This window comes from Lepisosteus oculatus, chromosome 16 (genome assembly GCF_040954835.1).
Source record: "Lepisosteus oculatus isolate fLepOcu1 chromosome 16, fLepOcu1.hap2, whole genome shotgun sequence".
NCBI classification, from domain to species: Eukaryota; Metazoa; Chordata; class Actinopteri; order Semionotiformes; family Lepisosteidae; genus Lepisosteus; species Lepisosteus oculatus.
In genome coordinates, this window is record NC_090711.1 from 4,612,222 (window position 1) to 4,633,987 (window position 21,766).

At 37.0% G+C, this 21,766-nt stretch overlaps 2 protein-coding genes across 8 annotated transcripts in view; one reads left to right on the forward strand and one right to left on the reverse strand.

The window, feature by feature from the left end:
* The first annotated feature begins 1,426 nt into the window (after nucleotides 1-1,426).
* tcea2 (transcription elongation factor A (SII), 2) lies at nucleotides 1,427-11,378 on the forward strand. Its single transcript, XM_015365138.2, has 10 exons — nucleotides 1,427-1,644; nucleotides 2,813-2,875; nucleotides 3,851-3,956; nucleotides 5,115-5,205; nucleotides 5,514-5,650; nucleotides 7,001-7,057; nucleotides 8,405-8,559; nucleotides 9,435-9,581; nucleotides 10,350-10,421; nucleotides 10,708-11,378. Exons 1-10 carry the CDS (start codon nucleotides 1,570-1,572, stop codon nucleotides 10,714-10,716), a joined length of 912 nt encoding a protein of 303 aa, XP_015220624.1. The 5' UTR covers nucleotides 1,427-1,569; the 3' UTR covers nucleotides 10,717-11,378.
* A 793-nt stretch (nucleotides 11,379-12,171) lies between these two features.
* Nucleotides 12,172-21,766, reverse strand: part of rgs19 (regulator of G protein signaling 19) — a 45,662-nt gene continuing 36,067 nt past the window's right edge. For all 7 annotated transcript variants that reach the window (XM_015365139.2, XM_006639616.3, XM_015365141.2 and 4 more), the window contains one exon: nucleotides 12,172-21,286. In XM_015365139.2, coding sequence (XP_015220625.1) covers nucleotides 21,098-21,286 — 189 coding nt within the window. In that variant the 3' untranslated portion in view covers nucleotides 12,172-21,097. The remainder of the gene's footprint in view (nucleotides 21,287-21,766) is intronic.

The following is a 21,766-nucleotide window of genomic DNA, read 5'->3' on the forward strand; positions in this document are numbered from 1 at the left end:
GTGTGTGATTAAAAATATAACACGTTTTATATTTAAAAATTAATTTGTATAATCTTTGATACTATAGTTATTATCATTTATCTCAAAGAATTGCATTACATGCGCTTGTTTTTCATTTCACTGTCTAATATATATATGAAAGTTTCCAGTCCACTTACTGATTAGGAAATGTGCCTTAAAACTTAACAACTAATCTACACTAATGACATAAATTGAAATATTATTGTACAGAAAGCAAAAAAGATTTTTGTACTGCAACAGATAGGGCCAGTTAATCAGGAAAATTAATTCACTAAAGGTAGATATGTAAAAATTCGCATAAAAATCCACAAATAAGAGTCGCTACTAGCAAATAGAATTCTGCATGTTCTTACGATTAAGGGCATGTTATTCTGAATGAAGCAACAGCGCCATCTGTTGGTTTTTCTGGTGGTAGCTTTCAGTTCTAACCAGAGCGTAAAAGGCTCAACTTTTGTGCACAGATGGAGGTAAGATGAGCCTACTCTGTTGAACTTTACATCAGCAAAGCAAAGGATAGAAATAAAAAAAATGTTGTTTATTTCATTGTTGCAAAGTTGCAAAGTATGTTGCAAAGTTTAATACTTTGCAAAGACAATACCTACAATACTTTTCAAGTCTTTACTGTGATTTTGTAATATATTTCTTATATATACAGAATGCATACAGTATGCATTGCAAAGTGTTACAAATACCATGCTTAATTTTTTTAATAGATTTATTATTTTTCTGGTCACATTTCGCCAGAAAAATCCTCATGCTCACCTATAAGGCTTTACATGGCTTGGCACCTCAATACCTGTCTGAACTTTTATCACCCTACTCCCCACCTCGCAACCTCCGCTCTTCAAATTCTGCCCTCCTTACTGTCCCCCAAGCCCGTCTACATTGTATGGGCGACAGGGCCTTCTCCTGTTCTGCCCCCAAGCTCTGGAACTCTCTGCCCAAGGATATCAGAGAGTCACCTTCTCTAAACTCCTTCAAATCCAGACTCAAAACCTTCTTCTTCAGAAAAGCCTTTACTTAACTGGTTCCATTCTTCACCCCTCTGCTCTTCTTAATACCACCTTCCACGGTCTCCTCTATTGTTATTGTTGTATTGTTGTAATTATAATTGTGTCCTATCTTGTGAAATCTTCTTATTTATTGTTGTAGTCTTCTTATTTATTGTTATTCCTGTAAAGCGCTTTGAGAAGCCACCTTTATATAAATGCGCCATATAAAATAAAGTTTATTATTATTATTATTATTATTATTATTATTATTATTATTATTATTATTATTATTATTATTTACATATTCCACAGAACAAAAACTACAGCACCCATGATCCTAAGGGAACTGTGGGTTTCGGCTTACTGGGACCTCAGTAACTACAAATCCCAGGATCCATGTGACCACTCCGGACTCGCTAAACAAATTCACGGTCGTTGTACTGCGGCAGCCTAGCTCGTCTGAATGCTGCGGGAGTAGGGAGAAAGCAGTGTGATCAGCGTTTGGGAGATAAATGGAGGTTTATTTCGCGACATTTGCAGTACTCTTATAAAAATCATGCAGATGGCGAAGGATCAAGAAGTTGAGCGTATTGCCAAAAAGCTAGACAAGATGGTCAATAAAAAAAACACGGTAAGGACAATTTAATAGCATCCTCTTAACATAGGTGATAGCTGTTCAGATGTTTCACCTTTGTTTCGGTAGAAAATTCTGACGAAATCCAATCGAGGAGACGGCCAAGCGCTTTATTGCGTGCAGTTTCCTATATATATAGCAAGATAAGTCTAAATAAATAGGAAGGGCTTTTTCGTGTTCAGCAAGAAAAATCCGTCTTGTTTGATTGTGCTGTATTTCACAATTGTAACGCTGGTAATACAAAGTATCCGCTGGTTTCATGTTCCCAGATATCTCAGGCCGAGATTGCACCCACCTGGGAAAAGGAGACAAGCTCCAGTCTCATACGGTTCGGATGCATATGTAGGCTGTGCCGTTTTGCAGTAATGAAATAATAACGATACGAAGAATAGCCGTTTTGTCAATTTGTAAGCACACTCATACTGTTCGCAGACGCCATCGCATCACATGCAGTGCCTGTAATCCTTATGGATCCCCAAAATATCAGTACCGAAATATGCAAATCTGTTCTGCGATGCTGGGATTTACCACACCTCTTGGGTAACGTGAAGTTTTGTGTAGGCTAGCAATCGTGCCGTCCGTGTATTAAAGGCTAAAAGTGGGCTGCATCAGAGATCTGCATGTTTATGTGCTGATGAGCTGGCAGCTGGTATTGGTCCAGATTTTTCTGTAGTGTCAGTCTTTAACAAATGGGAAGCAGGCTTTTTCTATAAAAACAATGGACCGGATCGCTATGACCCGGGCGGCTACAGTTATTTAACACAAATGGCGATATATATATACTGTGACTAGTGTGACACAGAACGACCCATCCGTATGAAGTGTCATTTCTGTAGCAAAACAGGTTTAACACATTGTAGGTATAAATGAAATAGAACGTTTAATGACGGAATGACTTAAGTGCTAAATGTATTTCAGTAGGGTTTATACTGTCTATGCAAGAAATGTATGTTATCAATGCAAGAAAACGTTAATGATATAATCATGAATTCCATTTCAGTCACGCACTGTTTAAGAGTCCCGCGTGAATTTGCCTAGGAAGAAATGAAAGCGAAAGTCTCGGTTTTGATTCTACCGGCGGTGCCTTGCATTTATTGTATGTATCTGAATTCTTCTGAAGTTCACGGAGTTTGCAAATTATTTACTTCACTTTTAATCTTTTTAGGATGGAGCTGTGGACCTGCTGAAAGAACTAAAAAATATAAAAATGTCATTAGAGACGTTGCAGGTGAGTTAGAGCAATCATAACATTAGAAATGACAGAAATCAAAATTGTAACTTTCAAAACACGAGGAGGTACCAATGAAAGAAGGCCATCATGCTCACTTGGTTGCTATTAATATATTGAGTTTAAGGTTTCATCCACCTTGCTGTAACTGTACTGTATAGCAGGGCAGTGTGCTCTGGACCAATTACTGTATGTTGCTCTCACATGAGTATTTATAGTATTGCTTTTAAAAAGGCTTATTAAGAATTACTTTATAAAGTGCATGCAATGTGCAATTAATCCACCCTAGGCAGTTTGTAAAACGTCTTGTTGGCCTTTTATCTAGATAGGCATCAGTTTTTGAGTATTTCCAGATTATATTTTTATTTTGCACTGGACACACAATCCCTGGTTTTGAACTGGATAGGGATTGTGTGCCTGAAATCTCCACCAGATGAGTTGTGTGGGATGACCAGTACCAGGAATGTGCCACAATGCTGGGCTGAGCCTATAAATGTCAGCATTGGCCTCGGATTACAATCACACTTTTTTTTATCAAGCAGTGATTTGCTCGGATCCTCTGTCCGTCCCTAGGGAGAAGGTGTGTGTGGCAACGATCCACACCCAGCTGGGCTCCAGAGTGCCCGTAGCACCCAGGTTATCTCAGAGTTCCCTGCTGGCCAAGTTGCCAAGATCAGCCACTCTAGTGCAGCCAACACTACAATGGGCTTCCACTTAGGGAATTATTCCTGCAGCTGAGTAGTGGTACAGGCCAGAATGAGTGTCTGGGAGACTCTAGGGCACAACCTGAACCCCAAATGAATGACTTTACTGATTGATTCAGGTTGTGAATCCCATTTTTATCTTGACTGAATGTTTAGCTTTTACATTACTTTGGGATTTCTTTTAGGATTTTTTTTTTATTATTCGAGACAGAAAGGAGACAGATACAAAGTGTTTTCTGCATGTTTGAATGTTATGTTCTGTATTTTACAGTCTACAAGGATTGGGATGTCTGTTAATGCGGTGAGAAAGCAGAGCAATGATGAAGAAGTCCAGACTTTAGCCAAATCTCTCATTAAATCGTGGAAAAAGCTGCTCGGTAATGAATTTTCTGTTTCAGATTTACATAACGTAGTGCTTCTCAACCATTTCCATTCCGCCGTTCAATTTTATGCAGTAAATTAAAAAAATTTGCGGCACACCGCCTGGGCGCACACACGTAATAGGCCCAAGCACATTATTAAAATATTATAAACAAATCTCAGGAATGTATGATGGGGGAAGCACTGAGATGTTCTCTGTTTTTATTTTGCTATGTCAAGCTTAAAAAATTGAATTTGTGCCACACGCCATTCCCTTATGGATGATCTTTAAGTGTGGCCTCTATCTTCTTTGTATACACTGAACATGTAACATGAGACTTTGGTTACTCCACAACATTAATACAGTATATATATATAAAAATATTTAGTTTTTTTTATTTTCTCATATGTGATTTGTTCAGAGTTTTAAAGGTGCACCCTGTTAATGTCTGAAGGCACATTAGTTGAGAAATGCTAATGTGAAGGTTTGCTTTGCTTGTTTTTTTTTTGCCACAGTATATATAGAGTTGTAAATAATCTATTTAAACCACATTTATTTCCAAGGTTTAGGGAGATGGCGAGATTTCATTGTTTTCTGCAGTTTCTGATGTAGATGGAAATGTGTATAGACCTTGTGAATCTGAAAAGCTGCTGTAATGACGTGGAAGAATGGGTCTCTAATTAGGGTTGATCTACCTGGTCTGTCTTTACAATCTTTGTGTTTACAGGAGCCAGAGTTAGCTTGTAGGGGCTGCTGTGCATACCATGTCTGTCTTCAGCCAAGTCGGGCCGCTGTACACAGCTGATACATTAGCAGCCTGTTTTGCATAATGGAAGTCCTTGGTTCCATCCAAAGGTTCCCAGTGGATCATCTCAATAGACGATAAGAGGTTACAAGCGGGAGGAGGCCATTTGCTCTGTTTAGCCTTTTCGGCTTCTAATTAGGTTTGAGGAACTCATTTAGGTGCTGCTTGAAAGATGTCAGCGTGGTTGATGAACCACAATCATGGCCTTCTGGTGTCAGTTTTAAATGCATATCCTAGAAGTTTGTGTGTATGCCCTCTCGTATCTGTGAAGACATTTGTGATTAAATGGCGTCTTGCTTTCTATTGAGAATTGATCATGCTCCTGGATGTCAGCACTGTGTATTTAACTGGGAAAATGTTATCATTTAGATGGTTCTGAAAACAAATCGGATGACAAGAAAAAAGAGTGTTCTTCATCTTCGTCCTCTTCAAGGAACATTGTGGAATCCAGTGACCAGAGGTACAGTAGGTTCTAGTTCTTGTTTGGTGATGAGAAGGAGGATGAGCACATGATTGGAAATAGTCCGCATGACTTCCAATGTACTAGTCAAGCATTTTTTTGATCTTTTGTTTTTTAAGAATGAATTCCTAACGAGCAGCAGGTCCTATGTTGTTCCCTGTCATCCAGCATTTTTGAAGGCTTGCGAGTTTTAAAATATTTTATTGTGTGCATATTTTAATTGTTTAAACATTTTTCAAAGACCTACTCACTTGGTGAAAGATTTCATTGACAATTTGAAGAATGGTGGCGTTTGTCTTCTTCTCAAGCAAAAATCAAGAAACGCCAAAGACCCCAACTACTCCAACCACTCCAAAAATCACCACTTTCCCCCCGGCACCAGTGACCACAGACAGTGTGCGCAACAAATGCAGGGAGCTACTGGTAGCAGCTTTGCAGACAGATGGTGAGTATAGCATGTGGTTAACTTGAGGATCATCCTTTACTCCCTTTACTAGTGTTTATAGAACTACACTGCATGCACTCTTTTTAAGCACCTGTGTTGCCTGAACCAGCTGTTCACATGATAAATAATTTGGCACCTCTCTGTTGGAATGCTGAGTGCACCTCCCTGTCCTGGGTCAGTGAGTAATTTCAGCAAGGTGTTCTGAATTTCTGAATGTTCTGGAGAGCAAAACGTTTAAAATGAAGAACTGTTGTAGTGGTAAAATCACCAGAAGTCAGAAATTGAAAACTGAGTTATGATGACTAGGTTTCAAGCCTACAGTAGGAATACTGTACCTACTGTATATGAAGCCCTGTATTGCACAGTGTGCATAAGGTATGAGCTTGTTAACAGTTAACAGTTGTCTGCAAGCTGCTGCATATCCATACAGCCCTGTTAAAGTATTCAGCAGGATTCATGCTTGTGTGAAGATTTAGCTTGGTTTGGCATTGTGCACTCATGCACAGCCTTTTTTTAGCTTTGTAAATTGCAAACATCAAGCTTGAAGGGGTGATTTATTAAAAGATTTCATTATTGTGTAATACTTTATTTTTGGAAAAGATCAATTGCAGGACCTGAGTTTGTCTCACAAGAAGCTCTCATCATCCCATTAGTGCAAATATATCTGTATAATAACTGTATTGTGATCACATTGCGTAACAAGTGGGGCATATGAGGTCCTAAGGCCATTCATATGAAAAGTACATGTGGAAGATGGCTTGATGTTCTCTAAAATGGAAGTGTCGATTAGGGCATAGTGGATAATGACCTTAGCTGATCTATAAAACATTTTTTTAAGCTGCAGGTTTAAAAAAATATATAAAAAAATCCTGCAATCTAATCCAATTCACAAAATAAGGAATTTATCTTTATTACATGACATTTAGTCTTACTACTGTCAAAGATGACATTTGATTCTCATAGCGGTGATGAAAGAATTACCTTATTCTTTGTGAAATGTAAGGTTATTAAACAATGTTCTTTGTTCATCCTTATGTGAACAAAGATTATCCCATGACAATCATTTATTTCCTACTTCATAATGTCATTTTAATGTATTTTAGGGTATAAAAGTTAATTTAAGGGACTATTCTTTCTTTAAAGAAAGGTATCCCTGCACAATTGATGTTGTACTATAGTGTCCATGTCACTAAAATGTCATGTCTAATTTTATATGTGGCTTAATGATCCAGACTCTACCATGTGTGATTAGTGTCCTGAAGGGAACAGCTTATTCACTGTTCATGCTTTCTTGAACCACGAAGCCTGTATTTACCATTAATAACTTTTTTTAAATACATTTTTTAACAGATGATTATAAAGCAATTGGAACTGACTGTGAGCACTTGGCGGCACAAATTGAAGATTATATCCTTTGAAAATAAAATACTGTCAGACAGAATTTTTCATCAGTCTTGAAGGTGCGGTATGTTGTTTTCCTTCAGAAAAATAGAAAGTTAATGTTATTGTGGCTTTTAAACTGTTTGAAACATGCATCAAAGGTGATAAAAAACAGTATCACTATGGCAGAACTGACAGTGGAAGTGGGAACAAATGATAATGGTGACAACACAGTGTTAGGAAAACATTTAGCCAAAAACGGAACTTTTATCTATTATAAGAAAGTTGGACAGCCATAAACCATAGATCACCCATAAGGCACCTCACTCAGTCATGTGTTAGAAAAATTAAACATGGTGATTTCAAAAGGCTTTTCAAGTGCAGAACAGGTAAAAGGTGAAACATACTAGGTCACCTATCTGTTGGTGGTGGAGTTGGTGTATTTTCTCTGCCTTGGTTTTTAGTTTTAATTTTGTAGAGGTTCAGTGGTCTTTGACATATCTGCTTGCACAGTAGAGCACCTTACAGTACATGCCACATACAATTTGTTTTTATAGGACAAAACAATACATGCAGAATATTGCTGTTTAATGCAGTTGCTACACTGCCAGATATAGAACCACCTACCTGATGGATCATTCAGAATTTTGCCTCACTAAAAAGAAGCCTTGACATTATTATTGGACGTTAAATTTACGTTGAATCCTGTAATTCTAGCTATAATGAACACTTCATAACTAAACTTTTCATGTTTGCTTTTTTAAATTACTTTTTCTACTGTGAATGTACAGCTGTTCCTCGATATCCTAATCCCTGCTTCCAAATTTTCACTTTGACCATGTGTGCATTTTCATACGTGCCAAAGAGATTTGGCGACAACAAAGGTGCATGCTTTGTAGCCAAACAGAAGACCTCACCCACCACCCATTCTCTCTTCTTAACTACTGTACTAACTTAATAAGATAAGTTTTGTACTTATCATGAAAAAATAGTCTTCTTTGACGATTTCACATGTTAAATAATGGGAATTATTTTCAGTTTACGGAATTTCACCTTATGGGCAGTTTTCAAGAAATGACATTTGGAAATTGATGGATTTGCATAGCCTTCCTTTTAAATCTTTACCTTTATAATTATAGGCAGTGAAACTGCTCAGTGCTCAATGCCCTGGTTGCTGTGCTAAGCATTCCCCAAAATAGAATGCAATTCATTTGCATTGTCCCAGTGCTGAAGTGCTGTTGCCAGTGCACTATGAAAGGCACTGATCCAGAGTTTTTTTTTCTACTACATTTGTCTTCCTGCATCTGGTGGCACTGGGCTTTAAAAACATGACGTGCCTCTTTGGCGTGTTGGCGGTCCTTGACTGGCGGTTACGTATCTACAGAGAGTTCAAATCCACAGACATGAAATACAAAAGCAGGCTGAGGAGCAGGATTTCCAACCTGAAGGACCAGAAGAACCCGGATCTGAGGAGAAGTGTCCTGTGTGGGAGCATCTCTGCAGAGCGCATCGCTACCATGACCGCTGAGGTGAGCCCTTCCTCTCCCAGGGTGCTGGTGGTGTTACAAGACAAAGATTAGCTTCCCTTACCATCAAGTGTGTCCAAAATAACACGATCGACATCTTTAGTTTAATACCTGTAAAGGAATAGGAGGTGGTTAGAAAGCCTGGTCTTGGAACAGACTGCTGTGAAGAGACGGAATGCTGGTAAAGTAAGAGTGGGGGGGGCAAGTAGCCCATGGAGGAGGAGGAGGAATGACGAAGAGATCTAGAAAAAGATTTGGAGGAAGGCATAGCGGGTCGCAGCAGAAGTAGGTTGACGTAGTTCAGGTGCGTGGCTGTGTCAGCATGCGTAGGCTGCAAAGGAACAAGTAATAGGTTTATTCCATGCTGAAAGGAGAAGAAAGAAAACGCGTTTCGGCTGTGGAGCCTTCTTCAGGTGGCTTAGTCTAAGCCACTTAGTTTAGGTTTACTTCCTGCATATTTACCTTGTCTTGCAAATTTCTGGAACCTTGAATTACAGTTTTGTAATTCCAGAAGGCTCCTCTTATTATATTTATAATAATTATTTAAAAGCAAGTTCCATTTGTACCCGTTTCCCCAGAAGCAAAGGGCTTTGCTTCAGGGTGCCACAGCAGTGTTGCACCTGGGATTTGAACCCACAGCCTTCCTGTTCCAAGTCCGGAGCCCAGTTCACCCCTCGAAATCTTATGCAATAAACAGTCGAAGAAGATGAGGAAGGTGACTATAGGAGTAGATGGAACTTTATCATCTGAAGCGCCGTTTGTAAACTACACTCAGCCGTAACTACATTCTTTGTAACGTCTCCTTTTTTCAGCCTTGAGGTTTTGGAGGTGAGAAGAATGTACAGCATGCTCACAGCTGTTGGGCGTTTTGGTTGCAGGAGATGGCCAGCGCGGAGCTGAAGGAGATGAGGAAGGCCCTCACCAAGGAGTCGATCAGGGAGCACCAGCTCTCCAAGGTCGGAGGCACGGAGACGGACATGTTTGTGTGTGGGAAGTGTAAGAAGAAGAACTGCACCTACACCCAGGTACTCCTACGTCTGTCCCTCACAGGGCTGCACTCACAGGGATGCTTTGGGTGCTTCCTGCCTGGCTTCTGAAAGTCACAGTTTACCTGAGACTGGGGGGGGGCGTCAATTCATTGGAATAATTTGGTCCACCAGGCTCCCAGTCAGAATGCATTTTAAATTGTACTCTTAAAATTGTTCTATTTTAAGACAGGTTATTGTTGACGTTTCCAAATTTCTTACCCTGACACATGGCCATCAGTATTGAAACCCCAAAAAATGACCTTTTTGATTTTGTAGTTTGATGGTAGTTATTAAATAGCACTTTAAGTAACAATTTTAGAATTAAATGTATACTAAAATGGCAATTTAATAACATTTGAATGCATTTTTATAGTAAATTTCAATAGGACGCTTAATATTTGGGTTTTTTAAGTAGGCTTCAGGAGTGCTTTAAGTACAGATAAAGCTGAAGAAGAAATTTCATTGATGTCTAAGTGATGTTTTGATGTCTAAAAACAACCCAGAGCTGGTTTACTTCCAGTCTTAAAGAGATTTTTATTTATCACTGGGTTGTAATGCTCCATTGACTTTTTTTCACTCACTACAGTATACAGTATACTCCATTTGTATTGTGTTTGAAGCATCGTAAGTTTTGCAAATCTCGCATATCTTTTTTTAGTATTGATGATCAAGGAAAAGTAGCTGGAATTCAAGGCTCTTAAAATACAAGAGGGATTTTTTTTACTACATTTTCATTTTTTAATGATAATGGTGTTTTTGTTTTAGGTGCAAACCCGCAGTGCAGATGAACCAATGACCACATTTGTTGTGTGTAACGAGTGTGGAAACCGATGGAAGGTACATTTTATTGCTTTTCCTATAGTGAATCTGAAAACTACATTTAAACTTTCTCTGTGCTGATTTTGGTAACTGTGTGGATTTGGCAAATAATGGTACAAGGATCACTAGTTGATTAATGTCTGCATGTTTGTCCTTGACAGATTTATTACATTTCTAGTTCATCAGATAATTTAATGGTGTACTATGGTGTGATTTTAGGTCTTCAATAGGTGTCATTTGCTTTTAGCTGAGTAAGTTTCTTGTACTTGCAAAATAAATAAATCTGGGTTTTTCTGTGTTACAGTTCTGTTAAAGCTCAGAAGATTTTGTGAATTCCATGCAAGATGTTGGGATTTGGAAACTTCAATACGATATATTGTTTTGCTACAAATACAGAAATGATTTTTGAAAAGTCACTATGAAGAGCATTATATTGTTTTTTTTACAAAATAGGATCTAAAGTACTGTATCTGCAAAAAAGTAAGGTTTGACTTTTTATTTGAAGAAATTGTACTTCCATATACTGTACATGTTTTGATTTATAGGGGGAAAAGAGTCTGTTCTTGGGCCTTATAACTTATTTTGGCCTTTATAATCTTGTGCCTTTTGCATTGTTGTGATTTTTATTACTCAGCTCTACTACACTACCAGCTTTTCCTTGAAGTGTTGTATTATGACCTGTACAGTGCAGCTTTGTAAATTGCATGGGCTGTCATTCTTGTCAATCTTGCTTCACTTTACCTTCACTTCTGCTAGAACCAAATACAGCATGTGCTATCAGTAGGAGCAGAGAATGACTTGCTGAAGTGGCCAGTTTTGATTTGACCGTGGAAGTAAGGTATAACACTGTTCCCACATTCCTGTTTAAATGAAAATTAAAGCGTGCAGATTGTTACAGTCTGAGTGCAAATTTTCAATGAAAATGACTTTTTGTATATATTGTACTGTACGATTAATTAAAACTTATTACATTGACTGGCTTTGTTCTTTTGTTAGGATTACACTTTTTGTATAAAGATGGCATCGTAAGTGGTTTCCAGCAGGGTGCTATGAAAGTGGCTTATAAATGGGGGAGCTGGGGAGTTGACAGAAGGAGCAAACTGACTGACCATGCTGAGGCAACATGATCAGACTCTTGCCTGTTATGTACTTTATTATTGTCTCTTTATTGCAAATGATATTGGAGATACAGGCGACTTAAACATCAGTATGTTACATAAGCACCTACTGTGGCCATAAACATTAAAGCTGCAGTACCTCTGACAGCTACTAGAGGGTGCTGTGCTACGCTTGAGCAGTTGTTTTGCAGTTTCAATAGCATTCTTTCCTTTAAGAACATACCCGATTGATAGAAAAAGGAAGTCAGGAAAGTGTGGACAGATGAGTTGAACTTTATTCCAGTTTTATTTTTCATTGATGAGTGTCTCTCCACATACTTAAATAATGCTTAGTCCCAGAATCAACTTCAAAAGTGGGAACAATTTGAATCAATGCATGAAAAACAGTTCTTCAACATGACTTCATGAATGTATGTTCTCCCCATGTTTGTGTGGGTGCTCTGGTTTCTTCCCTCAAATTTTTGCATTTCAAACAAAATAATAATCCTATTTCCACGTCCCACTATATTTCCTCTTTCTGCAAATTTGCTTCAAGCACACTTTCAAATACTGTGATATCAGACACAGATTGCCACGTTTCTTCCGGTGTTTTCCTAATTGGTGTTTTCAGTTCTTTGTAATCCTCAGTGCAATAAATTCAGAGCAAAGCATTTAGTTAACTTTAAATTTTATTTTTTTTTCAAACAGTAGAAACAAAAGTTTACAAGGTGCAAAACTACAATAGGTCCTGTAAGGGTGTGTGTGTGGGGGGGGGTGGGTATGGTTATAAAATAAGAAAGGGGTCTAAATAAAAGTAATTTGTAAAAAAAAATGACTTCCCCGTAAATAATTTCAGTAAATCGGTCCTGACCAGGGAATTTAGCAGCAAAATTAAGAAAAGCTTCGAAAGCTGCAGTGTCCATTCCCCTGAATCAACACATTTCAATGTAAATACTTCTTTTTGTTTTAAAACATACTCCTCAGTAAAGTGTATTAAAATTTCATGCAGCTCAATTGAAATAAAAACCAAGTACAATTACCAAATTGCATGAGTTAAGGTGAACTCATACAATACACAAGGTTGATAAAAAAAACCTCTGGAGGCATTTTAATTGAAGAATGTCTGCAATTGTAAACTTAATACCCTAGGGCAGCCATGTCTTTCCAGAATAACAAACAACTTCCCAGAACTTCGATTAAGTACATTCTTCAAGCCAGGGTTCAATTTTAACATTTACTTTTGCACAAATATACATTTAGGTTCAAATACATTTTTAGCCCGAAATGTATGATATTGTAATTGGCACAGCTTAATCTGCTACAAGTATAATTTCCCCCCAAAAATGTTGATACTAAATCAAAGTTAAAAACTTGCTGCAATCCAACATACAATACATAACATACCTATTACAGCAGTCAAGAAAGTTTTTGGGCACTTAAACATACACCACTGTAAAACAATCAGGGAAAACTGGTGTTTCAGAGGATAAAAACATCATAAATGCTTCCTAAAAATTTTGAATGGTACAGAATAATTATGAAACATGCAGTCACAGCTTTTTAAGAGTGGATTCCTGTTTAATATAATATGTATGCATTAAAAATGCATTTTACCCTGCATGAATTGGAATACATTCTTTTTTTGCATTATGCACAGGTGTTTTGAAACTTCATTTCTTGTTCCATTAATGAAACAATGAATCTCTCAAGATGAATAAGAGCAGTGTCAAAATGACGTATTCATGAATGAAGCAAACATTTTTATGTTATGTCTTGGAAGGAAAATGGAAAATAAGGAGCCCTTAATGACAGCAAAACTATGACCGTTATTTTTTATAATTCTGTGCAGAGCAAATTTGAATAGCTTAAAAATGAATGCAGGGTAGAATTCATTTTTTAAATATCTTTTTAAATTATCTGTTTTAGACATCAGTGAATTACACAGGCTTTTCAAATCCAGTAATACAGTAGTAAGGAGTTGCCACCGTTGGAAAGAGCAAGACTTTGGCTACATTTTAGATATTATGAATGAAACATTTCATCTACAGAGGTTATAGTCTTGCTATATTTTATACAAGTGGAACAATGACCAGTGCCAAGAACAGATCACTCTACAGTATGTTATACAGTATAACAAAAAAAAGGGCCTACATTGCTCAGAACACTTTTTTTGCAACACAGCCTAGATGCTTACATAGTGACATACAGCGGTTCATCAGTGTAAAAGCCTGTCATAAGTTAAGCCTTCAAAGTCTGAGGTTTGAAATCTTAGCGGAAAACGTCACATCCAATAGTATGTTCTCCTTGTCTAGGCTAAGTGCCTCACCACAGTTCAGCGACTGAATTATATTAATTTAAAAACTGAAATGTATCATTAATGGTTTTGGGACTTTTGGGGTGAATGTTTTACAAGTGACAAAAAAAAATTAAATTACGAGACTAGTAGATGGTACCATTCTGAGTCCCATAGACACTTGCCTGTCTTGGCAGAAAATGTAGAAAACAAACTTGCGTAGGTTAATGGCTTCCCCAAACTAGGGTGTGCCCGATGACAATGTCCATGCCAAACTCATTTGGAATTTGTTGCAATTAGCCACAGATAGGAACAGCGGTTTGAAAATAAAACAGCACAAACCAAGTTAAACTTCAGTCTGAATAGAGCTATTACAGTAATAACACATCAAATCTGTCTTAATGCAGTTGAAAGGATACTTAATATTGTTGTTACTGAGGCACTTGCACTGCTTGCTTTTCAGTTAAGCTCTGGCCCTGTTGGAATGTGGGATGAGGTTAATAGGGGATGAATGAGATTTTCTCCATGAAGAGCAAAGATCTAACTGTGACCTATTCCCTATTACAGATATTGTGTCCAAGGAAAAGAGATGGAAAATATAGGAACTGCACAGGCAGCATTTAAACTATGACAGAAACAGATCTTTCAAAAATATGGTTTATATCAGTTCTGTCTGTTTGCAGTTCAGTAACCAAGGAAAAGTTTTATGAATGCTGGAAGCTATCAAAGGAATTTTTTGCACACCAGACAATGCAAAGTGGCTCTTTCACTTCACTGAGCTTTCCTCCATATGGCAGCTTCTCTCACACCATGGTGCAAATGGCTAACAGGTATTTTAAAACATTAATTATCAAATCCATAACCCCCCAAAATGAGTTTAAAATTGTAATCTATATTGTTTACTACAAGTTTATTTTATTATTTGGTTCAATAAGTGGAAATATTTTGAATTTTTACCATCGGTTCATGTCTAATACAGTATATTTACATATCCAATTTTGATTAAAAAAAGATTCTTTCTAAAGGGTCATTGTACTTCAAGGCCGCTAGTTTCTTGAGAGCAGTCTTGAAAGGTAGGAAAAAAACTGGTTTTGAAATGTCATGCTTTTTATGCCATTGTTGTAAGCCTTTGCACCTGTGGAGAAAAGTGTACTGGTAAGTGACAGTGGTTGTTACAATTTGAACCCACGTGTGTTTGTGCCACTGGGCAGAAAAGGGACAGATTCCTGGAAGGGAGAGTTTACTTGACAACGGTGGAGATCTGGGAAGGGCTGTTTGCCGAAGCCCTGTGACACACCATGTGTATGGTCTCCTGCATATCTATAATCTTCCTGTTATTTTTATAGATCTAATGCTCCCAGGTTCTACAGTATATCCAATGTTTTTGGATAGGGCCAGTGAAAGACTGAGCTCATTTGTAATGTGATGTCTATTGATCCAATTAAAATGTAACCTAAAAGCACTTATACAATAGTCGACTCACTGCAAATAAAAAAAAAACAACAAAACAAGCCAAAAGGAACATTCACAACTGTAAAACTCAAGGAAAGGGTTAAGAATATTAATTCAACAGAAGGGAAAAATTGTTCCCCCCCAGCAAAAATAACCTTATTGATTGTATTATTAACACACAAACTATTCATTAAAAAAATGAACCGTATTTTGTTGGCTTTTTTTTTACAAAAGTTTTGATTGTACCTAGAAATCCTTGTCCATTGTTTGCCTTTTATTGTTAAAGATCAAGTTTCACTAGTTACCTTTCAACTTTGTACATAAAATTGGTTTCACTTCCAGACATTTCTGAAGCAAAGAGCATCCTGTACAGCATATGTGAATAAAACATTTTTTTTTATTTGAATAATTAAACAGATATTTGCTAATTTTATCCACCATTATGTAGACTTACAGGTCATCCCAGTCTAGGTTAATGATAATTCCGAGGTCTTATGTTATCTTAGGCCTCAATACAACCGACTGGAAAAGTGGAGCAGTAACTACGAAATTTATGAACATACCTGGGTTGCTTATAGACCCTTGCAACAGATTAATACAAATTAAAAAAATAAAAATTTGGTCCTGTAGTTCATCCATGTATTTCAAACATGATAAAAAAAGAACACTAATAAATAACTGTTCAAAAGTCTGACACAGAAGACTGAAATCGGTTGAAAAACACTTTCTATGGCACTCTGACCTCATGCATGTAACCTGCAAACCCTTCTAAACAAGGCTTCTCAAAAGCATACGCCACAACGTGCAGCCAGGAAGGCTCAAAAGAGAGAGAGGAAAGGAAGCTGATTGGGCTGGTGTAGATTTCAACCATCTCCTTTAAAATAAGGCGCAAAATTGGCTGCTCACCTGGACAAATGAGAATTTTTAACAAAACATAAATAAGCCAGAGGGAAAAAAAAGTACAAATAACCACTTTTGGTTAAACTTGTTTACTGCTAATAATAATTTCACAGTTTATAAAAACATGAATGTCTTAAAAATATATACTAGACACCTGACGCATTTTCAAAGCACCGTTATCTAGAAATCCCCAGGCCAGTTGCTGACTGCTGAATCAGGGGTTTGGGTCGGAGGAGGATGGGGGGGGGGGGTTGGTAAAATTTAACACAGTGAGCCACCTTAGCTACATTTTGCCATAACTGTACCATGCGTTATAATTAATGCCCACTTCATGTAAACTTGAGGTTTGTTAAACACTTGGAATAATTGCTTCTCTTTATTGTGCAACTGCTTGTCTCTCAGCACCTCTCTCAGTCATTGTTAAATAACGTTTTTTATCTGTGTGCAATTTAGAATATGTCTAAAACTTATTAAGTTTACTAACCTTTTTCAAATACCAAAAACTAGGGATCAACATTATATTTGGATTTGTAACATATCTATATATTTCAATTTCTTACTGCTTCCTCAAATATGGTGAAAACATTTTTAGTTCACAAAAGGGAAAGATACAGTAACAGTTATAAACCTCATACGGTATTAGGATGAATACCCACCATTCCAGGGTGAGAGTTAAGAGCAGCAGTGGCAATGAATTACAGGTATGATTACTAACTAACACGAAACTACAGAGATTGAACTGTGCTGCAATTTCTCATTACACCAAACTGGAAATCATATGAAAGTAGCTATTTGCTGAACATTTCGAATCAACGTGTAATAGCACAAGACCAAACTAAAGAAAGACAGTCAACCAAAAAAAGTTCTATACATTGTACCTGTAAGACACGGCATTGTCTGGATATATTGACAGAAAACAGTCAAATGGAACCCAACAACATTTGAGAGCCTAATAGTTTATAAATGGCATGTAATTGTTTTCTAGACCTGAAGGAGTAGTCTTTTTTCATGATCACAATAAATGAACAACAGCAATGTCCTGTGTCTTGCCAAAGACTTTTTACACCTTGAAAGATGACCAATGTATATTGGCATTATTCAACATTTTGAACAGGTGCAAAAGTGTGTGGTTTCCTTTTTTAACAAACAATATGCTAGAGAAGGGAGCTAACTTCTCTGAACCAGACAGTTATACTGTACAAGTCCAAACCGCACACACCATCACAGATCAACATTGTATTTAAAGTTAGATTAACTGAAATTTGGGAGTCTAGCCTACAGATCCATTCTCCTGATTTGGGAAAATAATTTTCTTACATGAAACCACAGGGAGCTCTGTTTCTTTGTCTTTTTATTTTTATATTTTTCCATATGAGATGCAAGCCACCTGTCAGATCGTCTGGAGAGTGACAGAACATGCATTCTAAACACGGCGCAACAATGCTCTGCTTTCACAAAGCTAGCCAACACAGCTGTATAGTCAATTAGAAACTAAGCCTCCAAACTGGCAGTCTCTTCATGATCCTGAGTACATCGAGTGTCGAGAAACTATGTTAAAGGGCATAGGGTCTTCATGGCATGAAAAGCCTTCAGCAAAAATCACAGAAACCTTGCACTTTCTGGACAGGCAACAATCACTTCACTTAACATGGTAAACATAGCATTCATCCCCCAAAATATATATATATATGTTTATATATCTAATAATTAATGTATATACACATATATATAAATTCTCATGATGCACATCATTTTAAACCTCAAAGCAGAAAAATAATTTTACACCCGAAGCATTTGTTACTCTAAAAGAAGAGCATTAAAAATTGCAGCGCTTCTTTTTAAATACTCATTAAATTAAAAAAAAACTGTTCTAAAATGAAAAATTATTAATTTTTTTGCAAGGAATATTGCAAATTAGAATGCTTAAAAAGCTTTTTTTTCTCAGTTGTAAACGTTACACAAACATCTCTCATCTCTGCATGAACACACAGCCAGACTTCACTTGATGCATTCTTGGCTATCTTCAGTGTATACTGGGGATGTACTAACTGATAATGGCTTGAAGTAACAGAACAGGGCAATCGTGTCAAATGTACAGGAAAGCCTCTGTTTTATTTGACAAAGTACTAAAAAATATTTTTTTCCAATGTTATAATTACAAACAATGCATGCGATACTTCTTGTATTTAATAAAGCAAAAACGAAAAATTTCAGAGGAAGGTTTTTTGTGGTAAGCCGGTATTCTTTAAGAAAAGTAAAGAATTGGAAAAAAGTTGCAGAGCTCAACCACAGTGTAATATAAACTTGCAAGGGCTTAGAAATATAAAGCTATTAATCACTATATCCCCCAGAAGCAGCAACATTATAAATATTTAGATAAAATTAAGATTATTTTAGTCTTAGTTACCTTATCTGATAAAGGCATTTTTTTTGGCAAATCAAATGCCAAAGTTGTAGCCTGTGAAGTAAAAAATATATTACACTTTTTTTTGAAGAAAATAACAAAAAAATTTCTCTGACAATAAATCTATACAAGTGGTTTTAGAATACACATATATATATTTTCTAAATGGCTGGTCAATTTTTAAGCACATGTAAGTGTAGCAAATTAGCCAAAGGTCATTTCTTAGGTATGGAGCAATGTTCACTTAAAACACGGGATCGGTACAGAAAAAATGTTTTTTTACCTCCCTTTGTACATAGTACAATAAATATACCTTAAAAAACCACATTGTGATCTGTATAAAAGATGCAGAAAATGTATGACTGGGTAAACTGTAACTATTTGGTAACTCAGCAAGGCTTATCTGTCAGGTTTAACTAATAACTGATATGTATTTCTTGTCAATATCAGCCTGATGCACACTGCTAATTAAAATATAAGGCTCTTCCTTCCACAGAAGTGATCCCACTGTGTCGGGACTGAGGCACATTATGGGAAAGAAGACTTACTGAACGTCATCCGTTAAGGAGAGATGCCTAAAAAATGTTCCTTTCTGATATCGTCAAGAATTATATCAAAAGCTTCGCAAGAGCTGGAGGTAATACAGTTGCCCTCAGATTTATGCTGCAGAAACACATGAAAACGTGTTAGTGCATATCGACAGAATGATTTCAAAGGACGTATAGGTTATATGAATAATATTTCAAGAACTGGGTACAGTGCCAGATGTACAATCACCTCTCTCCAACAGAGCAGTGGATAGCAAACTGGAACAGCAACAATGGTATGTCCCTAATTTATCATACTGATTATGAGTACCAATCTACACTCAGGAACACACATACAGTACATTATATGTATATACACTGTGCATATATATATATATGATATACATAATTGGAATTTGATTATTAATTATCTCTGGCCATTTCAAGATGCTTGAAAGCTGAACTGTCTACACATACTTCTGTTTCTGCCTTGTCTAAAAGTCTTCCTAAAAGGATCCGCTTTCTAATGCTGTGAAAGGGACAGAGCAAATTAATATTTACATTCCCATAATTCTTGCCGACTGCTTGCTCTTAAAAGACACCATAACCCTGAGAGGTGTTCTATGTAAGATACATATTCTATGTATATACACATACACACAGCTGCATACACATATGCATTTAATAGGGAACAAATGCCTCAGGTGAATTTAATTTAAAAATGAATACATTAAAATCATTTTGCCCACTTTTACACCTTTGATCCATGTAAGAGTAACACTATTAAAACTTTAACTAAAACACCCCTTTGGTGGTCTTTCGTTATTTGGCTATCTTGTCAAATATTCTCTTTGCAACCTTTTTTAAACTTTGATAGAATCTGACTGTGCACAAACCCAATCCGTAAACTAAGTAAGCAGTTGCAAGTGTCATTTATTATGAAAGACCCTGCCTTCTTGGTTCTGTGGAATCCAGTCTAGCAATTCTCGGAACGCAGCATGAGGTACCTTCAGTATGCCCATGCCAGACTGCTGTCCGCAACACGAGTGATAATGACCATAAAACGCTAGTTTACTGGCTGTACTTTGTTTGAAAGTAGTTGCTTTCCACTGGGTGACTCTACTGCAGCTAAAGCCTTCTGATCCAAAGGCTGCTGCTGATGTTTATTCTTCACCAGCTCAAATAGTATTTAACATTTTAAAATGACCTGAAAAAAATAATCTTTGATTTTTTTAGACAATTAAACAGCTAAACCATGCACAACAACAACAACAACAGCAGCAACAAAAAACAGCCGTCATTCGATATTTTATCCCCTATGTGTTTTGGGAAGGGATCAGTTACAGTAAGTGTGGGAGCTAGAAGCTCTATAGCACCTCACCTCAGAAATTAGAGCCTTTGACATAATTTTCCACAGAATATTCCACAGAATATGGGCTTCTTTCATAATGAATTAGCTGGACTGCAAAGCTTGATGTTCCAAACTGATTTATACACCCCGAATATGAGTACATGTATTAAACAGTGGCATTGTCTACTTGACACTGGGATGCATTTTAGCACGGTAAACCCTAATCGTCCTTTCTTTAGCTTTGTAAACAATCGCTGGCAGCCCCACCCCTAGTTCAGGTCAATTTAAACTCCCACCTCATCAACATCAACAAACACACCAGAAAGACAGTGGAAAGGTCAGGTTCACAAGAGTAAAAGGCCAGCGGTGATCAGCTCTACCACCGTTTTAGAACTTTTAATAGGCTCCAGCGTCTTATTGCAGCGTTCTTTACAGTTCTCCTCCATTCGTGTGGCATCAGGGAAAAAAAAAAGAATAAAAATCAGTAGTAAACGCTGTAGTAGCTGTACGCATAGTAGTGGAATGATAGAAGAATATCATGTGATGACCCTGTTTCTTCCAGTTAGTCTGTAGATCAGCAATTCCAACATGGCAAGTTAAAAAGGGGTAAAAAATAAAATCCATAAGGATCTGGATTCTCCTTAGTGGTTGTGCAGTGGAGAGAGGGGGCCTATGACTCTGAGGAGGAACGAGAACCACTCTGAAGCAGTGACTTGTATATAGGCGAGTTCAGAAACCTAGGGTAGGAGTCTCTGTGCATTAGGGTGTAAATTTGAAGCTGCGCATCTTCAAATGTTTGAGAGGTGGGCTCCTGCATTTTCCTGTTAATGACTTCACGGACTCTTGAATCAAGGCTTACCTGCATGACATAAAAAAATAAAAGCAGAAAAAAAATTAAAATGACAAGAAGATACAATAAACATCAAGAATTAGGCTGGAGTGAGACACACCTTTCATGAAAAGATTCCTGTTAAAGCAAGGCCTTAAAACTGGCTGCTTTTTATGGTTTGTTGAAGAATAAAGTCCTCTGTGTTGTCACAATATGATCATTCTCAAAATAAAGAGCAAATTACATAAGGCTGAGATCATGTAATTTAGCTTAATCTACAGAGACTTTAATTAATTCAAGTTTGATCTTACTAAGGAAAAGTGCTCTGAAAATGTATATGCAGAGGTTAAAAAATTAAACATAAAAGAATTGTAGTTTAGATGAAGAAAGAAACAGCTTCATCTCCTTATAGAAAAACCCTTGAAATTTAATGCCACCAAAGCACAGTGCTAATAGAAAATGTAAAAAAATAATTTTAGTAAAAACATGGGTCCCTCTACATGAAGCAAA

Coding starts and splice junctions, on each gene's coding strand:
- tcea2 (XM_015365138.2), top strand. CDS start 1,570: ATGCAGATGGCGAAGGATCAAGAAGTTGAGCGTATTGCCAAAAAGCTA. Junction 3,957..5,114: donor ATCGTGGAAAAAGCTGCTCG/GTAATGAATTTT, acceptor GTTATCATTTAG/ATGGTTCTGAAAACAAATCG. Junction 5,206..5,513: donor GTGGAATCCAGTGACCAGAG/GTACAGTAGGTT, acceptor CTTCTTCTCAAG/CAAAAATCAAGAAACGCCAA.